This window comes from Talpa occidentalis, unplaced genomic scaffold, assembly GCF_014898055.3.
Source record: "Talpa occidentalis isolate TD23 unplaced genomic scaffold, MPIMG_talOcc4v2.1 talOcc4.16, whole genome shotgun sequence".
Classification (NCBI taxonomy): Eukaryota; Metazoa; Chordata; class Mammalia; order Eulipotyphla; family Talpidae; genus Talpa; species Talpa occidentalis.
This window is the reverse complement of record NW_023601653.1, coordinates 1,105,927-1,122,804: the sequence shown is the minus strand read 5'-3', so window position 1 is coordinate 1,122,804 and position 16,878 is coordinate 1,105,927. Positions and strand designations below refer to the sequence as shown.

The following is a 16,878-nucleotide window of genomic DNA, read 5'->3' as shown; positions in this document are numbered from 1 at the left end:
GCAGGCCCTGCTGTTGCCGTGAGCCAGGAGCCTCCCTACAGCCCCGAGGAGCTGCGGGTGGGCAGACCCTCTCCAGGAGGGCGGTGTCCACGCACCAGCCACCTGACCGCCCAGGGCCCTTCCCTGCCCCGCCTCAGATGCGGCGCCCTGTGCTGCTTCCAGTTGGCCCTGTGGTTGGGAGGTCTGGGCCAGAGGCGGGACCTCCGGGACCTTGGGCCACGGGTGGGCCTGGGGTTGGGGTCACTGGCCCTGCTCCGGGGCTGAGCGGCCGTTCTGGCACCGCAGGGCCAGGCCGCAACCCCTCCGAGGCAGGTCCACGCGGACCTCAGGGGAGGCTGGAGCCGGGGCAGGTGGAGTCCCTCTGGGCGGGAGTGCAGGGCGGGGGGTGGGGCAGGGCCGGGAGCGAGGTCTGAGCTGCCACCCTGCCGGGGACCCACCACGCTGCCCACTGGGCTGACCCAGGTGGCAGACACACGAGTGGGAGGGGGGACAGTGGTGGGCAGAAGTCGGTTGGGGTACAGGGGGGCGGGGCCCCCATTAAGTCAGCACACGTGGGGCTCGTGGGGTCTCTCCTCCCCCCACCCCCGTGAGGCAGCCTAGTAGCCCCGCCTCCCAGCCCAGGTGCCTCCCCTTGCGCGCGCTCAGGTGCCACCCTCAGCCCGAGGGCCCCTCCGCGTCGGCGCAATCAAGGCCGCAGCTGACAGCCGCAGAGGCCAGCAGCGTAGACGCCTGCCCCGCCGGCCCCCCGGGCTTTCGCTGCGCGGCCTGCCCACAGGTCCCCCTTGGCGAGTGGAACGCGCAGCCCCGACCCGCAAGACTGAGGGGACAGCTGAGCCCGCGCGAAGGCAGGAGTTGGCCCTGCGGACCACCCCTCCGTCCCCCAAGGCCCTGGGTCTTCCTGGCCTGCTCCCGCTGTGGCCTCAGCCACACCCTGCGTCCCCCCAAGTGCACGCTCCGGGAGGGGGACGCTCGGGACTGGGGGGGACCCGGTCCCGGGGCACTCGCTGCTGACAGCCGCCGCCGTGACCCGCGGACCCTGGGCACACGCGCGAGGGCCGGAGGCCGCGGACAGCACCCTCGCGCGTGGCCCCTCTGGCCCGCTCCGGCCGCGCGCCCCGGCGCCCGACCCTTGCTCGGCGGCGGTCAGGGCGTCGCCTGCGGTGATTCAGGAGGCTCCCGCGCCCGCAGTGTCCCTCGGCTGCCCAACAAGGGCTCGGCCCCGACCTCGGCCCAGCTCTGGCCTGACCGGGGGCTTTGCGGCCTGCGAGGGTGTCCTCCCGGCCGGCCAGGCGGCCTCACGCCCGCCCCGGCCCGCTCTGCCCTTCCCAGGGGCCGGGGCCGCTGCCACTCCGGGCCGTGCCCTGGGGGAGGGGCAGCCCAGGGGCTGCTTGAGGCCCGAGGCCCACGGCTGCCCTTGATTTCTCCCTCCCGGGCCCCCAGGCATGGCGGCAGCCACCCAGCTCCCCGCCTCCGGCGGACCTGCGAGTCCCCCCCGGCTTGTCCTGCGCCGGCACTGGGCGGCCCGAGCCCGGCGTCCCTTTCTCCGGCGAGGCCTTGTCCGCCTCCCGCGCTGCCCCGACCCACCTCGGAGCCGCGAGGGCGCGCCGTCCGCCTCCAGTCCTGCCGCCTCCTGCCCAGCGAGCTGGCGACCGGGCGGGGGTTGGGGACCCCCAGGCCACCGGCCTTTCTCCCCGGAGCGCTCGCGAGGCCTCCCCCGCGGCTTTGCGGCCCGCTCTCCCTCCCCCCTCGAGGTCCCGCCTCCCGCGCAGGTGCGCCCACTCGCAGGCCGCTCCAGGTGTCCCGCATCAGCCGCTGTCTGCGCCCTCTCCCCAGCGCCTCCCGTGTCCAGGGCCGCAGGGGATGGCCACAGAGGCCGGCAGCGTGAAAGCCTGACCCGCCCCTCACCCCACACCTGCCCTCAGCTGCGCCCAGCTCCCAGCTCACCGCTGAGTCCGGAAGGCTGACCAGCAGGTCAGCCGCCCGCCAGGGGGCACCACGCGTCCACATGCTTGGCCTGGGCCCCGGCCCCTCCGCTGCGGGCCCCAGCAGACTCCAGGGCAGGACAGGGGCGCGGGACTGACCAGTAGGGACGTGCTCCCCTCCCCAGCTGCCAGCCGCGCCCACAAGGAGAGACACGTGGCTTTGCACACCTGCTCCCTCCCCACCCGCCGCCTCTCCAGGGAAACCTCCCGGAGACAGATCTGCACCCCGCACCGCGCTGCGGCTCCCCACTCGGTGCCAGCCTCGGCCGCTTCCTGCGTGCAACCCGGCACTGTCCAGCGCCAGGCCCAGCCTCCCGCAGCCTCGCTGGCTTGAGGTCCTTGTGGGCTGGAGCCGGCTGCGCAGGTGGGAGTGCCCGTGTGCGTGGGGACGCCAGCGGACACGCCAGCAGCCTGGACAGTGCTCAGAAGCAGCTGCGGCTACCGGGCTCCTGCTTGTCCTGACCCCTCCCAGGCACGGGCCCAGGCCCACCTTGTCTGCGAGTCACCGCCCCTGCGGGCACCAGGTGCTCCTGCTGCTGGGCGGGCCTCCCGCTGGGCGTCCTCCGGCAGGGGCCTCCGGGCGCGGACTCGCGCTGAGAGGCGGCACCGAGCGGCGAGGTGGTGGGTGTGGGGAATGGGGAATGGCCTCTGGGAGGGGGCATCTGTGGGCACTTTTCTTCCCAGGACGACCCGCGGGTGGCCCCCCGCCTCTTCAGAGGGGGATGAGACGGTGCCGGTGCTGGACGCAGGGACCCAGAGGAGGGCAGGGCAGGCGTGGACGGGGCCCCGGCTCACCCCAGAGGAGCCGTGTGGGACAGACCCTGGCCCCCCGAAAGGCCAAGGACAGAACCGGACATGCACCACACAAGGCCCGGCCCCGAGCGGCAGGCTGCGGCCTGACCCAGTGGCGTGGCCAGGGTCACCGGCAGGAGCCGCGCCGTGCAGGCCTCACGCAGGGACACAAGGTGGTCGGCGGCCAGGCCAGAGGACTCGCCAGGGGCCGGACAGGACCCGGGCGCCCTGGAGGCAAGGGTGGCACAGGCGGGGCCGGGAGCCGCGGTCCAGACACCAGCACAGGGCGCAGCCGGTCAGCGGGCGGGGGGCCACCCGGCCTCGCGCTGATGCCCGAGTGTGAAGAGGCGCCAGGAGGACGTCGACCCTCCTGGAATGGAAATGCCGAGAAAACCCAAGTACGGAGACGGGTGGACACGGGGGCGTCCGGGCCGCGGGCCAGGGGACGCGGCTAACAACGGCCCGATGTGGGGAGCCCTGGTGGAAGCCCCCGCAAGCGCACGACTCCGGGCCCCGGGCCCGCGCGGGGGGAGCAGCTCGCCGAGACAGAGTCCGACGTTTAATTTATTGCGGTTTCCTCGCGCGCGGCGATCCCGGCGACTCGAACGTCAATAAATACACGATTGTTACAAAACCTCCAGCGTCGCGTCCCCCCGCGGTCTCGGCCCCGCCTGTTCACGGCCGCCCGTCTTCATGAGACCGACGGGGGCTTTTGGTAAGGTTCCGACCCGGTTGAAACTCGCGGCTCCTGAGGTGCCGCCGCGCCGGGGGCCGCTCGCTGCCGCGCTCCCAGCGGGCGCCCAGGCTCTGGGCAGGCTTCCCGTGGGGGGCGCGGCCAGCCCGGTCACTCCCTGACGTCGGGGTCCCCCCCGAGGCGTGCGGGAGGGGCCCGCGGCATCGCCCGGCTGGCACCGGCCGGGGTCCCGCCTGGGGAAGCCGCGGTGCCGCCCACGGACCTGGGCCGACGGAGAACACAGGCCGAGCGGGCGTCCGCCGCCCCACCCCCGGCCCCCACGAGCTCCCCGAGAGCAGCCTGGTCGCCGAGAGGGGCGCCGGGCTTTGTCCCTTTGCACAATTGGCGTCTGAAGCAGGATCAAGTAATTGGCCAGACACGGCGGTGGGACCCCAGCCCGCCTGGAGCGCCCGAGGCTAAACGCGCCAGAAAGTTGGCAGGAGGGAACGTGACACCCCGGCAGCCCCCACACTTGTCTGAATCCCGACGTGGGGGCATTCAAATCCCCCCGGGAACAGGCGCCGCGGACAAAGAGCCCCCACCTGCAGCGTCTCGCCTGGGACGGGGCCAGGGAGGCCCGGGGCTCAGCGGGGCCTGCGAGGCGCTGGGAGCGGCCAGGGTGTCCATCAGGGCGGGACGGCTGTGGTCCACAGACCGCGTGGGGCTGCTCAGGGCCCCGCCCATCCCAGAGGGCCCTGGCTGGGTCGCCACCGTCGAGGCAGATGGGGCGCAGGGTGAACCCCTCAGAAGCCAACTGCTGCTGGTCTCCAGGGCCCGGCCGGCACGGCATGGGCACCTCGCTAATGGCTGAGAGCAGCACAGGCACCTCCCGCCCTGCTCTGACGCCTGCCCGCCTGGATGGGCAGGGACCCCGGGGCCCCACCCCCAGGTCCAGCCCCGAGCGCGGTCCACTCCTGCACAGCTGGCCAGAGGGCACCGTAAGTGAGCTGCGCTGTCCTCGCCCTACGCGCACATGGCGTTTGCCCCTCGCCACCGGCCAGGGGCTCCCCTCTAGGCCCAGGGGCCTCGCGATGGCCGCGGGGCTGCGGGCAGGGCTGTCCTGCAGGAGAAGGCGCGCAGGCCGGCCCTCAGTCTTCACCTGCCCCGCACGCGCGCTGGCGGGTCCTCTCCCGGTCTGGGCCGCGCGGTTCGGCCGTCTGCGGTCCTGCCCCCCCACCCGGGCCTTTGCTGGTCGCAGGGTCAGATGGCCCGAGCCCCTGGGGGCAGCGAGGCTTCGCGTGGGGAGCGTCAGCCCTGACAGTCTCGGGGGCCCCACCCCGGGCCTGCCCGACTGGGCGGGCGGCGGCCTCCTGGGCTCCCAGGTCCAGGGGCGCGTCGAGGCAGCGGAGAGCTGGGGGGGACGTGCTTGTCTCATGGTCTCCTGATGGTCAAATTGAAGTTTCGTTACTGCCTCTGCGCGTGGGAAGAAGCCGTGGGGGGCGAGGGTCAGCGAGGGCGCGTCCCTGGGAGCCGGGCCCGGGGGAGCCAGCAGCTAAGCTGGGCCGAGGTCACCCGGAAGCAGAGCCCCACTTGGGAAAGGAGCAGCACCCTGGGGGCTCCAGAGAGGGGCGCGCCCAAGAGCCCGCCCCCTGAAAGGCAGGACGGGGCCGGGCCACAGCTCGCCTGTCGGGCAGGGGCTGTGCCGGGGGCACCGGGCTGGACGGCATCTTGGAGTCCTCTAGTCTAGCCCCCGGGACGGGACGCCCGCCTCCTCCCTGGACAGTCCCCACCCCAGCCTCGGCCCCTGCTGTCCTCCGGCCCGGCCCCCTGGGGAGCAGGGGCAGGGCTGGGGGTGCGGGGCCAGGCTGCGGGGCGCGGGGGCCGCGGGGCAGCTACTCACTCGGAGTCGGAGCCGTCCGCCTGGGCGCTCCCCGCGCGCACGCTCATGGCCGCCCCGTTGCGGTGCTCGCGCCCCGGCTCCCGGCGTGGGTTCTTGACGGTGATGGCGCCGTCGGGGGCGCGGCCCCCGTCGCTGGAGCCCGGGGAGGAGGAGCGCGAGGACGCGGGGCTCTGCTCGCACCCGGCCAGCTTCTCCCGGAGCCGCGACTTGAGGGTCTTGTCGCTCAGCGGGGGCGGGTAGGCCACCCTGTTCTTCAGGATGCCTGGAGGGGGGCGGCCGCCGTCAGGCCGGGCGCTGCCCCAGGGACAGGGTCCCCGACCCGCGCCGCCGCACCACGGGGCTCCCCTCCTGGGTCTCAGCCCAAGGGACGGGCCACACGGCCCCCTCGGCCGCTGGCACCAGCGCAGCCCTGCCCCTCGGCCCCCACCCAGCTGCAGCCCACCCCGGACCCCAGCCCGACCCCAGCCCCCCGCCGGCCCGGCCCAGGCCGCGGCACCTTTCCTCTGCTCCGGGGGCTGGCTGGGGGGCGCGGCCGCGGGCCTGGGAGGGGCTCCGCCCTCCGGGTCTGGGGGGCGCTGGCTGCAGTGGTTGCCCGGGGCCTCGGGGTGCAGCTCCACGCTGACCCGGTTCTCCACCTTGAGGCCCGGCCCCTCCCGCGGGTCCTGGCTGTCGCTCCCGGCCAGGCTCTCGTCGGGCCAGCCGCCCGGGGTGTGGCCAGCCGCAGCGTCCACTGAAAACACAAGCGCCCCGGCTTGGAGCTGCGGCCCACAAGGCTCCCGCCGTCCCTCCTCCCACGGGAACCCCGAAGACCCCGACCCCCACTCCCAGGCCTCTGGGGGAGAAACAGGCCCAGCTCCTGCACCCCAGCACCCGGCCAGCCTCGAGGGCGCCTGCGGCGAGGGTCCCCAGAGGCCCCCGGCAGCCTCGCCTGCGTCTCCCCATCCTCCTGGCTGCCGTGGCAGTGCTGCGCCTGCCGGCTCACCTTTGGGGGTGCTGTGGGTAGGGCCCCGGGCCGGGTCCCACTTGTCCTCGGCCTCCCCGCCATCGTCCTCGCTGTCCGAGGAGTGTGAGGAGGCGTAGGAGCTGCTGTGCTCGTCCAGGGACAGCTCGCTGTCCGAGTCCGAGTCGTGGCCTGCGGGCGGCAGGGGGTCAGGCCGGGGCGGGGGGGGGGGCTGGCGGGGGGTAGTGGGGGCCCTGGGGAGCCTCCCGGAGTGAGGTGGCCACAGACCCCTCTCCCAGGCCGCCTGCTCCCCGATGACCGAGGGTCCAGGGCTGGGCACAGACCAGGCCGGGCCTCCGCCCAGGCGGCCCCAGGGCACCGTACCGTGGGCCTTCTTGCTGCTCCGGGGGGCGAAGGACGCGTCTGGCTCCCCGAGGCCGCCCCGCGCCAGCCCGGAGGACACGCTGAGCTTCTGGGCCCCGTCATCCCTGCGGGGCGGGGGGCAGGTCAGGCGTGGCTGGCCGGAGGGCACAGCGTCGGGCGCCCGCAGGCTGGGGACAGAGCCGCGATGCCCGGGGTGCCGGCGGAAGGGGCCTGACCTGAGGGTGCTGTCCAGCGAGGCAGTGGACTCGCCCAGGGCGGTGCGGAACAGGTCCGGCTGCTCGCAGTAGGTGTTGTTGCAGTTGAGGGAGCGCTGGGGGGAGGGGCCGGTCAGGGCCATGCGGACACCTGTCCCCAGCGAGCCCGTCTCTGCCCATGCCCCGCGGCCCGGCCTCAGGCCCCACGGGGTCCCGGCACCCCTACCGTCAGCAAGGTGGCCCTGGTGGTGGCTGAGTCGTCAGGGTGAGGCTTCTTTCCAGACAGCACCCCCTTCAGGTGGGCGCGGACCTCCCTGTTGAGCACACAGTGGGACAGCAGGACGAAGAGGCCCTGGAAGGAGGGGTGGTCAGTGCTGCCTCGGCTGCCACATGGGCACCTGCCTGAGGACGGCGTCCCCATGGAGCCGAGATCCCAGAGGCCTCTCCACCCGGGACAGGGGCAGGGGCCATCCCGCAGGGGCCACCTAGGACGCAGCCAGGGCCGCCACAGACCCTTGGGGTGACCTGTGGCTACCGTCACCATCTCTGGGGACGCTGCCGGGGGAGGGGTCCACGGCTGGTGGCCTGACAGGCACAGGAGGTCAAGGGGTGCAGTCCCCGGGCGAGCTCTGCAGGGCCGAGTTGGGGGTAACAGCCTCTTTTTCAGTGGGGGGACCCCTCACCCCTGCTGTTAAGCTCGAGTCACAATCCTGGGGTGACCCCATTCGCCCACACCCAAGGATGCAGCCTGGACCCCAAGTTGTGGGCCTCCGGGGCCCGGCTGGCCACACAGCGCCAGGACCCAGGGGGACGGCCCAGGCAGCAGCGCCCTGCGGCGCGGGCCGAGCAGAGCCGGGGCCAGGCCCACCTGCGAGCAGCTGCAGACGGCGAAGAGGTAGTGGAAGGCCAGCGCGTCGCTGTTGACGGCCAGCAGCCCCAGCAGCCAGGTGGCGCTGACCAGCAGCAGCAGCAGGAAGGCGGTTCTCAGCAGGGCGCTGCGGGGAGCGGCCGTGAGCACCTCGCCCGGCGCCCGCCCCCCGGCGCCTCTGTCCACCCGGCGCCGCCCACCCCCGCCACCTGTTCCCCCGCCCCCCAACTGCCCACCCCGTTCCTTTCAAAACCCTCGCTAAGCTCACACGGGGGAGCAGACAGACAGACAGACGGAGCGTCCACTGGCGGGACAGCACTGGGAGGCAACCGCCGGCCACAGGGAACAGGGCCTGGCAGGGGGTCAGGCTGCGTCCTCGGAGACCCCGAACGCCCTGGGGGGCGCCTGCCGTGGCCGGCCCCCTCCGCCCCCCACCATGTGCACATGCTGCTCGGACGCACACTTGGCACAACGCAGACAGCGTCCAGCCCCCGCCCCCGCTGTCCAACCCTGTCCAACGGCGGCCATCGGCCTCCACTCCCGCGGCCAGGCGTCCCTGGCGCTGCTGTGCCCTCCCGGTGGAGGCCGGGCCGGTGGGGCCGCCGGGCCGCGCGGACTTACACGACCCCCTTCCTGTCATAGTAGTGGTGCTTTCTCTGGCAGGAAACCTTCGCGGACAGGACAAAAATGACCGTGTTGACCTGCAGAAAAACAAAATGGCAACTGAGGAGCACACGGTGCGGGGGTCGCAGCCCAAGGCTCCTGAGGGTCTCGGTCCCACCCAGGTTGGGGGACAGGGATGGGAACCGGCCCCCGAGACCCTCCGACCCGGGCCGACGCCAAGCCCCTCGCGGTCACATGGACCTGGACCAGAGCCGGAGCCCAGGGCCAGCCCGAGGCACCAGCCCGCCTGGACGCCACCACCCTCCAGGGCCACGTCCCGAGCCAGACCGAGCCCGGCACTCACCACCAGGACCACGCCGACGGGGCCCACAAAGCTCCAGATCAGGGTGTCTCGGAGGGACAGCCAGCAGAAGTCGGGGTTCCCATAGCCCTGGGGGTCCAGGCCCACGGCCAGTCCTGGACACGGGGCGGGACAGTGAGAGCCACGCCCGGGCGAGGCACCCTCGGACCTCGGGTCCCTCCGGCCCACCCGCCCTGCGCCACAGGCGGCGTCCGACCATCTCCACCCCAGGCGGACCCCGCAGGCCCGGCCAGCCCCCCAGGAGCCCGCAGCAGGTGGGGCCGTCCCGTGTGTGTGCAAGAGGGACGCCAGGGGAGCTGGCCAGCAGGGAGGGGGCAGCGGCCGGCTGCCGGGCCCTCACCTGTGACAATGGCCGGGATGCCCCAGCCCACGACGTAGTAGAACCTCATGGGCCCCGCGTCGATGTTGCGGGCCTCGGTCAGCACGCGGTACACGTGCAGGCTCTCCACGAAGGCCCAGGCGAAGGTGCTCATGTACACGTAGTGCAGCAGGATGGCGATGACCGTGCACAGGAACTGCGGGACAGACCCGTCAGCCCGCCGGCCCGAGGGGGACACCCGCGGTGGGGGGGATGCGCCGCCACTGCCGGGCCCGCGGGCCCCAACGAGGAATCAGGTCAGTCGGTTTCCCCATCTGACCCGCGGGCCGGTGGGTGGGGACAGCACGCAGCCCAGGCGCCCCGCGCGGAACAGAGGCGCCCGTGGCCCGGCCGGCGGGGGGCTGGGGGCGCGGGCACCGCGAGGAGGCAGCAGCGCCTCGGGCTTCCGAGATTCGCCGGAAGTGGCATTTCCACGTGGCGGGCCCGGACTCTGAGGTGCCGGCAGGGAAAGTTACACAGGATACCGCGGGCGGCCCATCGCCGCCTGACCCTCGGGGGGCGCCGGCAGCGGTCACCGGGGGAGGAAGGGAGGAGCCTCAGGCTTCCTGACCCCAACCAACAGGAACCGGCCCCGCCGCGGACTTTCCACGGAAGGGCAGGGTGACGGCGGCTGCTCCGCTCCTGCCTCGCCGGGCGGGGAGCGCGGCCCATGGCCAGGTGCCAGGGACGGAGAGTCAAACCCAGGGCCCGGGGCCACGAGCCAGCTGTGGGCCTGGGGGCGGGGCGGGAGGAAGGAGCGGCAGGAGGAGCCGGTCACCTGGGCGGGCAGTCCAGCCCCGGAGGCCTGGGGAAGCCTGTCTGCGCTCCGAGCCCCGGCCCAGAGCAGCCTCCCCCGGGTCCGTCCGGGAGGACTGCGGGCTGGGGCGCCCGGCGGGGAGGGTGGGCAGGCGCCTGTGGGTCCCGGGAAGCTGGCCTGGCCCGTGTCCGGGGCCGAGCGGAGCACAGGCGGGGGGAACACCAGCGCCAGGGCACGTCCTCCCCAGAAGCCAACCCGAGACCGGGGGGCCCTGGGCACTGGCATCAGCCCAGCCGGGACCCCGTGACCGAGCCGGCCCTGCCGGACGCTGGGCGGGCGGCACTGGGGGGCGGGGGCGGGGGGCGAGCCCCTCACCAGACAGCCCAGCCCCCCGCGGCTCGCAGGGGAGGAGACGGGGCACACGACGAAGCAGGTGAGAGGGAAACCCTCAAAACCACGCCTGGAGAAAGCAGCAGCGAAGCGTCAGAAACGCGGCGTCCAAACCCCTAAGGCCGAGGTGCCGCCCCGCGCAGACAGACGCCAACGCGCCACCGCGCGGCCTGCGGGCTCTGGAGACCCAGAGAGGCCGGGGGGACCGCGCTCCTCCCCGGAGCCGAGTCAGTGACAGGGCCGGGGAGGTGCTGCCTCTGCACCTGGCGGGGGGGGGGGCATCAGGTGAGGCCCCCACCCGCTTCCCGGCCCCTCCAGGCCACGCACGGGGAACACCCAGCGGGCCCACGGGCGCAGGTGCCCAGGCCAGCAGCAGCGGGGGGCACTGCAGGCAGCCGCGAGGGCCCCATCAGACCGCGCTGAAGGGCCTGCTGGGTCTGCGCTCCGAGGGCCACACTGGGGCACCCCTGAGGTCCTCCGCGGAGCCCCCCGGGCTGCCCACCGCCCTGAGGGCCCGGCTGCCCTGCTGGCGCCAGCAAGGAGGCTGTGCTTGCCCCAACAGCCGCCGACGGAGCCGTCCTGCACCTGAGCCGCCTCCCTCCAGGCCCGGGCCGGGACGGGGCTTGGGGCTGCCACGCAGGCGGCTGTGCCCTTCCCCGGGGACAGCGGCGGCCTCGCTGCCCGCTCAGCTCGCCCCTGGAGGGCCTGGTCAGGGGGCAGCACACACATCCTCCCCGTGGCGCCCGCGCCCTTCACTCGCGTGCCCGCTGTGGCGGCCGGGGCGTCCTCACCGCACCCTGGCCTCGGAGGGCCCGTCCCCAGCACCCCCGGCCCATTCCCGCCGGGGACGTCGCGCGGCCAGAGCCCCTCCCGCTCTGGGTTCGTCGAAAGGCTCTTCCTCCTGCCCGCCCCTCCCTCGCCGCTCCCTCCCGACCGTGAATGGATGTGACTTTATCCAGGGAGTTCCCTGGATTCACCGAAACAATCAGGTTTCCCCGCACGCGCAGGGGCGTGGCTGCGCCTATTTCTGTGACGTGACATGACGTGACGTCGCCGTGGTGCGTCTTGGCTGCTTCGCTGCCAACTGCGTTCGCACCCGGTGGGTCCCGCGGCTGCTCCTCGGCCCGTTGTGCCCCCGCCTGTCCCCCGCCCGGTCCTGGCTCGCCGGCGCCCTGGCTCCCCGCGGCCTCCCGGCCGTGTCCTCTGACCGAGCTCACGCTAGACCACGCGGTCGTCACCGCCTGCCCGCCCTCTCCTGCCGCGGCACCCGGACTATGAACCCTCCAGGCTGCCCGAGGGAGCCCTGCGCGCCCCGACACGCAACGTCGCCATGAACAATTTCTCGTTGCGACTCATTTAACCTTAAAATGTCAAGACCCGCCGTGTTGTCTCTTGGGTGTGTGGGGAAGTCGCCTGACGAGGGACGCGCGTGCAGAACCCGCGTCTCTCCAGTCAACGGACCTTCCTTTAGAAACCACGACGCGGGGCCTCCCTGGTGGCGCAAGGGGGTAGGCAGAGCACCGTGAAGCATCCGCGGCCTCTGCAGCACGGGTTCGATCCCCGGCCAGGGAGGTGACCCACTGGGCGCAGCAGACCTCGCCTGTCGCCAGCTGCTCCCCGCAGCCGTGTGTCTCAGTGGATCCGCCTGTTCTGCTCCCACTGTCTCTGGGGAGTCCTCTCACCCCCCCACCTCTGGCCTGCACCCCAGCTCACGTGTGAATAAATAAACAAACAAAAAAAACAAAACAAAAACACGCCGCAGCAGCCTCTGTCCCTGTCGGCGGCGCCTGTCTGGGAACCCGTCTTCCTCGACGGCTCCTCCCGCTGCTGTCACCTGTCCGACCCTCTCCGACAGCCGCCGACGGTGTCCACGCGGACAAGCCCTGTCTTTCTTTAACTGGCGAGTCAGTCAATTATCTTTGTCAGAGACCAGAGTTCGAAACACATGAAAACAGGCAGAACTTGCCAGGGGGACCCGCCGCCGGCCAGCCCTGTCCTGAGTCCTGCCGGCGGTTCCCAGCGTCTGCTCTGCCCCGCGCAAGCCCCGAAAGCGCTGCCTGGCCAGTCTCCACCCACTTCCCCGCTGGGCAGGGCCACCGCAGCACACCCCGGGCGGGACAAGCTCCCCCGGGCGGGACAAGCCCCCGGAGAGGCACAGTCAGTCGGCTCTGTGGGCCCACGAGGGCCACGCCCGTCCCTGTCGTCCCCCCCGTCCCCCCCCGTCCCCCCCCCCCCGCGAGCGCGCAGCAGGGGCTCGCTCAACGCGCTCCTTTCGGGTTTGTGACCAGCGACTTCGGCTAACGGGCTACAGGAGAGCTAATGAAGAAAACCTCAACTCAAATCAGAACAGGGCGGGCCTGTAGAGGAAGCCCTCGGCGCTTGGCTCCCCGCCATGCGCGCGCCCCAACAGGAAGGAGACCCCAACACTTTGAAGCAGGAAAGATTCACCCCGCCCGGCCGCCAGCGACTCCACCAAACAGGCTACAGCCCGGCCGACGAGAAGCCGCCACTCTGGGCCTCGCTCTCCTCCCCGGCTCCGGCTGCCCCGTTCCCGCTATGAAAGCAGGGTCCCCTCTTGGCTCCGGGGCCCGGCCTACGTCCTGCCGCTGCCTGCATCCCGAGGTCCCCTGCTCTTCCGGAATCGGCCAGTTTTGCTAGTAAAGAAACTGGCAGTTTTTTAGATCAACAGCTACAGACTCCGAAGTTTCCACGTTAACCCGGCAGTGGAGTTGGGGTGACCCCCAAACGCAACTTTGCAGGGAACGTGCCATCTTTTGGGGAGAGGCAAAGTGGGGCTGGAGCCCCATGTCCCCGTCCGGGGCCTCGGACCTGGGGCGAGGTCCTGGGGCGTCTGGGAGGTGCAGATGGAGCCGGTGCTGGCTTGCTCCCGGGGCTGCTTCTGGGGCTGCTGGGGGGCATACAGCCCCCACCCCCGAAAGCGCCCGCCAGCACCGCCCCGGGGCGGAAGGGACCACCCAGCCCCCAGGTTAGGTCCTCCCCCTTGGGAGGCTCCAGCCTCGACGGAGACCAGCCACGCTCAACGGGACGACGCGCAGGGTCGTGAGGCCAGCTAGGTGCTGGCCTAGGCGTCGCGCCCGCCTCCCCCACGAGCAGGCGGGCGGAGGTTTTCCGAGAGCGCAGAGCGCGACTCCAAGCAGACACCCACGGACGTGCGCGTCTCATGTCGGGCCTCCAGGCTCCAGTTACAGCAGCAGGACTTTCCCCAGGAAGTCACTCAGGTCCACGCCGGGAAAGTGCCAGGTGGCGTGTGGCGCCCCCCCGCCCGCTAGACGTGACCCCCGGGGGCAGGACAAGGCCCCTGACTGGGTGGGAGATGAGCGGCCGACCCCCTGCTGAAGCACAGCGGACACCCCCGCCCGGGGCCCGGGGCAGGGGTGCACACGCCAGGCGGCCCAGGGCGGGCGCGGGCCTCACCGGGCTGTCGGTCTGCGCGATCCCGGCCACGAAGACCAGCTGCGAGAGGAAGAGGGCGGCCACGAGGTTCCGGTGGATGCTGTGCAGGTTGGAGCGCAGCGCCCGCGCCAGTGCCAGGAGCACGAAGGCCAGCAGCAGGGCGGCCAGGGCCAGGCCCACCGCGACGTAGGTGACGATCTTCAGCGGCAGGACCTCCCCGTGCTGCGGGCAGCGGGCAGAGAGTGAGCGTGGCTCCGGCGGTGGGGACACTGCCCCCCTAGGCCGTGCGCGAGGGGTGGGCGCAGCAGCACCAGGCGGCCGCTGACCGGGCGCCCACCCGGGGCGAGTCCAGACGGGCAGTCTGGGCGCCGGGAGCTCTGGAGGGGGGGGCGACCGCTGCATGGGTGAGGGTGGAAGTCACGTCACGTGCATTTTGCCACAAAGAAAAACAACACAATTGGGGAAAAGATCATCTCCCAGAACTCCTGGTGTCCACGGGACGCTGGGCCTGCCCCCCCAAAACCTGAGCTGGGAGACTGCCCAATGGACTGTCCGTTTTCGCAAAGGCGAGTGTCCGGCGGCAAGGGCCGCGGCCGCCTCCCCAGCTTCTGCAAAGTGAGCCTCGGCCCAGGGCCTGGGAAGAGCAGGGCGTCCGGAACCACGGGGGCAGCGGGCTGCGGGGCGCTGTGAGTGCGGGCGGGCAGCTCGGGGCACCTGGCAGCCGGCACTGGGCGGGATGGAGACCTGAGAGGCTCGGGCCTCTGCAGCTCCTTCCAGACCAGGCCCACAGGGAGCCCTGGGGGCGCACCGCCGACAGCAGGGCTGGACACTGGTTCCTAGGCGCCCTGAGGAGTGGGGAACCCGAGTCCTCCTCTGCTTGTTCATCCGCCAGAACGTCAGCGTCCTCTGCCTGGGAGTCAGCCTGGCGCTGCCCGGCTTCCTGGCCACCAGGGCGCCCCCAAACACGCCTCTCCTTGGACACAGACCACTAACAATGGGGGCTGGGACCGGGCGACCTGCAGGGAAGAGCCCCCTGCCAGGGAGCTCTGGTCAGGGGCGCCCCGTACCCGTCAGCAGCCACTGGCTGACCCGTCCTCTCGCGAGTGTGGACAGGGATCGGGCTGCTGACCAGAGAGCCTGGGCAGGCTACTAGTCTGGCCTCCAGCAAAGGAGGGGCGGGCGAGGTCACTCCAGATCTTTGTCCTGATTCCTACACCCCAGGGGCCCAACTCCCCCTGCTGGCCCCACTGCGGGCCCGTCCACAGGTCCAGTGAGTCGGGCCCTCCTGGGGACACCTGAGGAACCTCCTTTGTGCTGGGGCCGCCTGTGTGCCGAGGCCGCGCTGCCTTTGTTCCTGCCAGCAGTTCTCTCCCTCCCGGCAGAGGTATCGCCTGGCAGCCCGCTGCGCACCCTGCTTTGAAGTGGGGTGTGTGTCCCAGGAGCTCCCATTCAGGGTGGGCTGGGGCTGCCATCACAGCTTTTTAATTTACAGCCTGGCCTGTCTGCAAACCCTTCTCAGGCGGTTTTGTTATGGAAATTCTAGCCACGACTCCTGCCGGCCTGGTCATTCAGTGCGCAGCACCGGGAGGAGCAGAGGCTGGGGCCGGGGGCCAGGGCGGCCTGCGTGTCCGAGGACGGATCCCAGAGCCGGCCAGGGGGCGGGGCCCGCGGGCAGGCACCCACCTCGCGTCGGGAGACGTCCATGAGCACCGCCGAGCTGGAGGCCTGGCCGCACTGGCAGGCAACGTGGGTCCGGTTCCGGGACAGCAGCTCGCAGCCTTTGGCCGACCACCCAGCCACGCTGCGGAGACAAGGGGCGGTGAGCAGGCGGCCGCCCATTCCAGGGCCCGGTCACCCCGAGGACCATCCCGCAGTGGCCGGAGGGGGCCCTCTCCTGCCCCCGAGGCCACACCTCCTGTCCCTCCTGCCCTCCTGTCGAAAGCTTGGCTGTTAAAACAGTCGCTTGGTACTCGGGCTCCTGGCACGGCCGGAGGAGCGAGGAAACCTCGCCTCGCTCACCCCGCACCACCACCCTCCGACTGCACGGGGCTCCGGGGCTGCCTGCACATGGGGCCCCACGGTCACCCCATGCTCCCCGGGGCCTGTGCAGAGCCCGCTGCGCGGCTTGGGAGAGCTGCACCTCGAGCCTCCGCAAACCCGGCTGTGGAGTAGGGAGGGGGACACGCGCCTGCCAGCACCGCAGCCCCGGGGGTCAGCCCCCCAAGCAAGGGATGATCAAGGGGCAGAAACTGCCCCCCTCACTCAGCCCCGCAGCCGCCCCACTGACGCCTGCCGGCAGACTTTGGCAGCCGCTCCCAGGTGGCTCCCCCTCTGCACCCAGGCCCGGGCTGCCCGCTGCCAGTGTGGGACACAGCAGGGACGGGCCTGGCGTCTCCGCCGAGCCACACACTCGATGCCGGCACAGCCCCGAGGACCCCGGATGCGGGACGCAGGGGCATGGGGCGGGGGGCGGGGCATGTATGTCCCACGGGAATGGACTCTGCAAAGGACAGGCCAGCCCAGCGTCCAGCGTGGGGGGTGGGCACGGGAACACTGCATGCCGGTGCCGGCCGCACAGCCTGGGGGGCCCTGGGGGCTCCCACAGGGCTTAGCAGGGCCGCCGCATTGTGGGCGGAGGGGGCCACCCTCTCCCCCACTCCTACACATCACTCTCCCCTGACGGAGGCCCCGCCCTCACCGCCCACCTGACGGAGGCCCCGCCCCCACCGCCCACCTGACGGAGGCCCCGCCCCATGCCGCCCCAGCTGAGGCCCTGCCCCCCACCCACGTTTCCCCCCCCGCACCTGAGGGAGTGGTTCCAGACCACGCAGACCGGCTTGCTGCGCTCCTCCGTCTCCAGCAGGGTGAACTCCACCAGCACGGGCGGCTCCGGGGGCCCCGGCAGCGGCGCGCCCCCCTCGCTGTACACCACGGCGCTCACCACCGGCGTGTTGATGACCGGCCGGGCCGGCAGCCTGCGCGGGGCAGGGCGCAGGGACAGCGTGTCTGGGAGGGACCGCCGTGGGCCTCGGGCCCGCGCTCGCAGGACAGGCTGCCCCATCACCATGGTGTCCATGCGTGGCCGGGCCTCAGGCGGGCTTTGCAGGTTTAGAAACAGCAAGGGGGGGCCACGGGGGGACAGGGGCCCAGGGCACATGTGACCACAGGCGCAGGAGTGGCTGGGCCAGGGGCTGAGCAGTGACCGCCCATGTGAGGGTCTCCACCAGCCACCAGGACCAGC

General features: G+C 72.3%; 1 protein-coding gene across 1 annotated transcript in view; it reads right to left on the bottom strand.

The window, feature by feature from the left end:
- Positions 1-4,880: 4,880 nt before the first annotated feature.
- Positions 4,881-16,878, bottom strand: part of CELSR1 (cadherin EGF LAG seven-pass G-type receptor 1) — a 58,648-nt gene continuing 46,650 nt past the window's right edge. Inside the window, exons 22-35 of the mRNA XM_037513371.2 lie at positions 16,442-16,612; positions 15,321-15,438; positions 13,659-13,859; positions 9,059-9,233; positions 8,701-8,813; positions 8,355-8,434; positions 7,734-7,860; positions 7,092-7,217; positions 6,887-6,981; positions 6,672-6,775; positions 6,330-6,479; positions 5,844-6,077; positions 5,348-5,609; positions 4,881-4,920 (exon numbers count right to left, since the gene is read on the bottom strand). Of these exons, the coding sequence (XP_037369268.1) occupies positions 4,896-4,920; positions 5,348-5,609; positions 5,844-6,077; positions 6,330-6,479; positions 6,672-6,775; positions 6,887-6,981; positions 7,092-7,217; positions 7,734-7,860; positions 8,355-8,434; positions 8,701-8,813; positions 9,059-9,233; positions 13,659-13,859; positions 15,321-15,438; positions 16,442-16,612 (1,981 nt within the window). The 3' untranslated portion in view covers positions 4,881-4,895. The remainder of the gene's footprint in view (positions 4,921-5,347; positions 5,610-5,843; positions 6,078-6,329; positions 6,480-6,671; positions 6,776-6,886; positions 6,982-7,091; positions 7,218-7,733; positions 7,861-8,354; positions 8,435-8,700; positions 8,814-9,058; positions 9,234-13,658; positions 13,860-15,320; positions 15,439-16,441; positions 16,613-16,878) is intronic.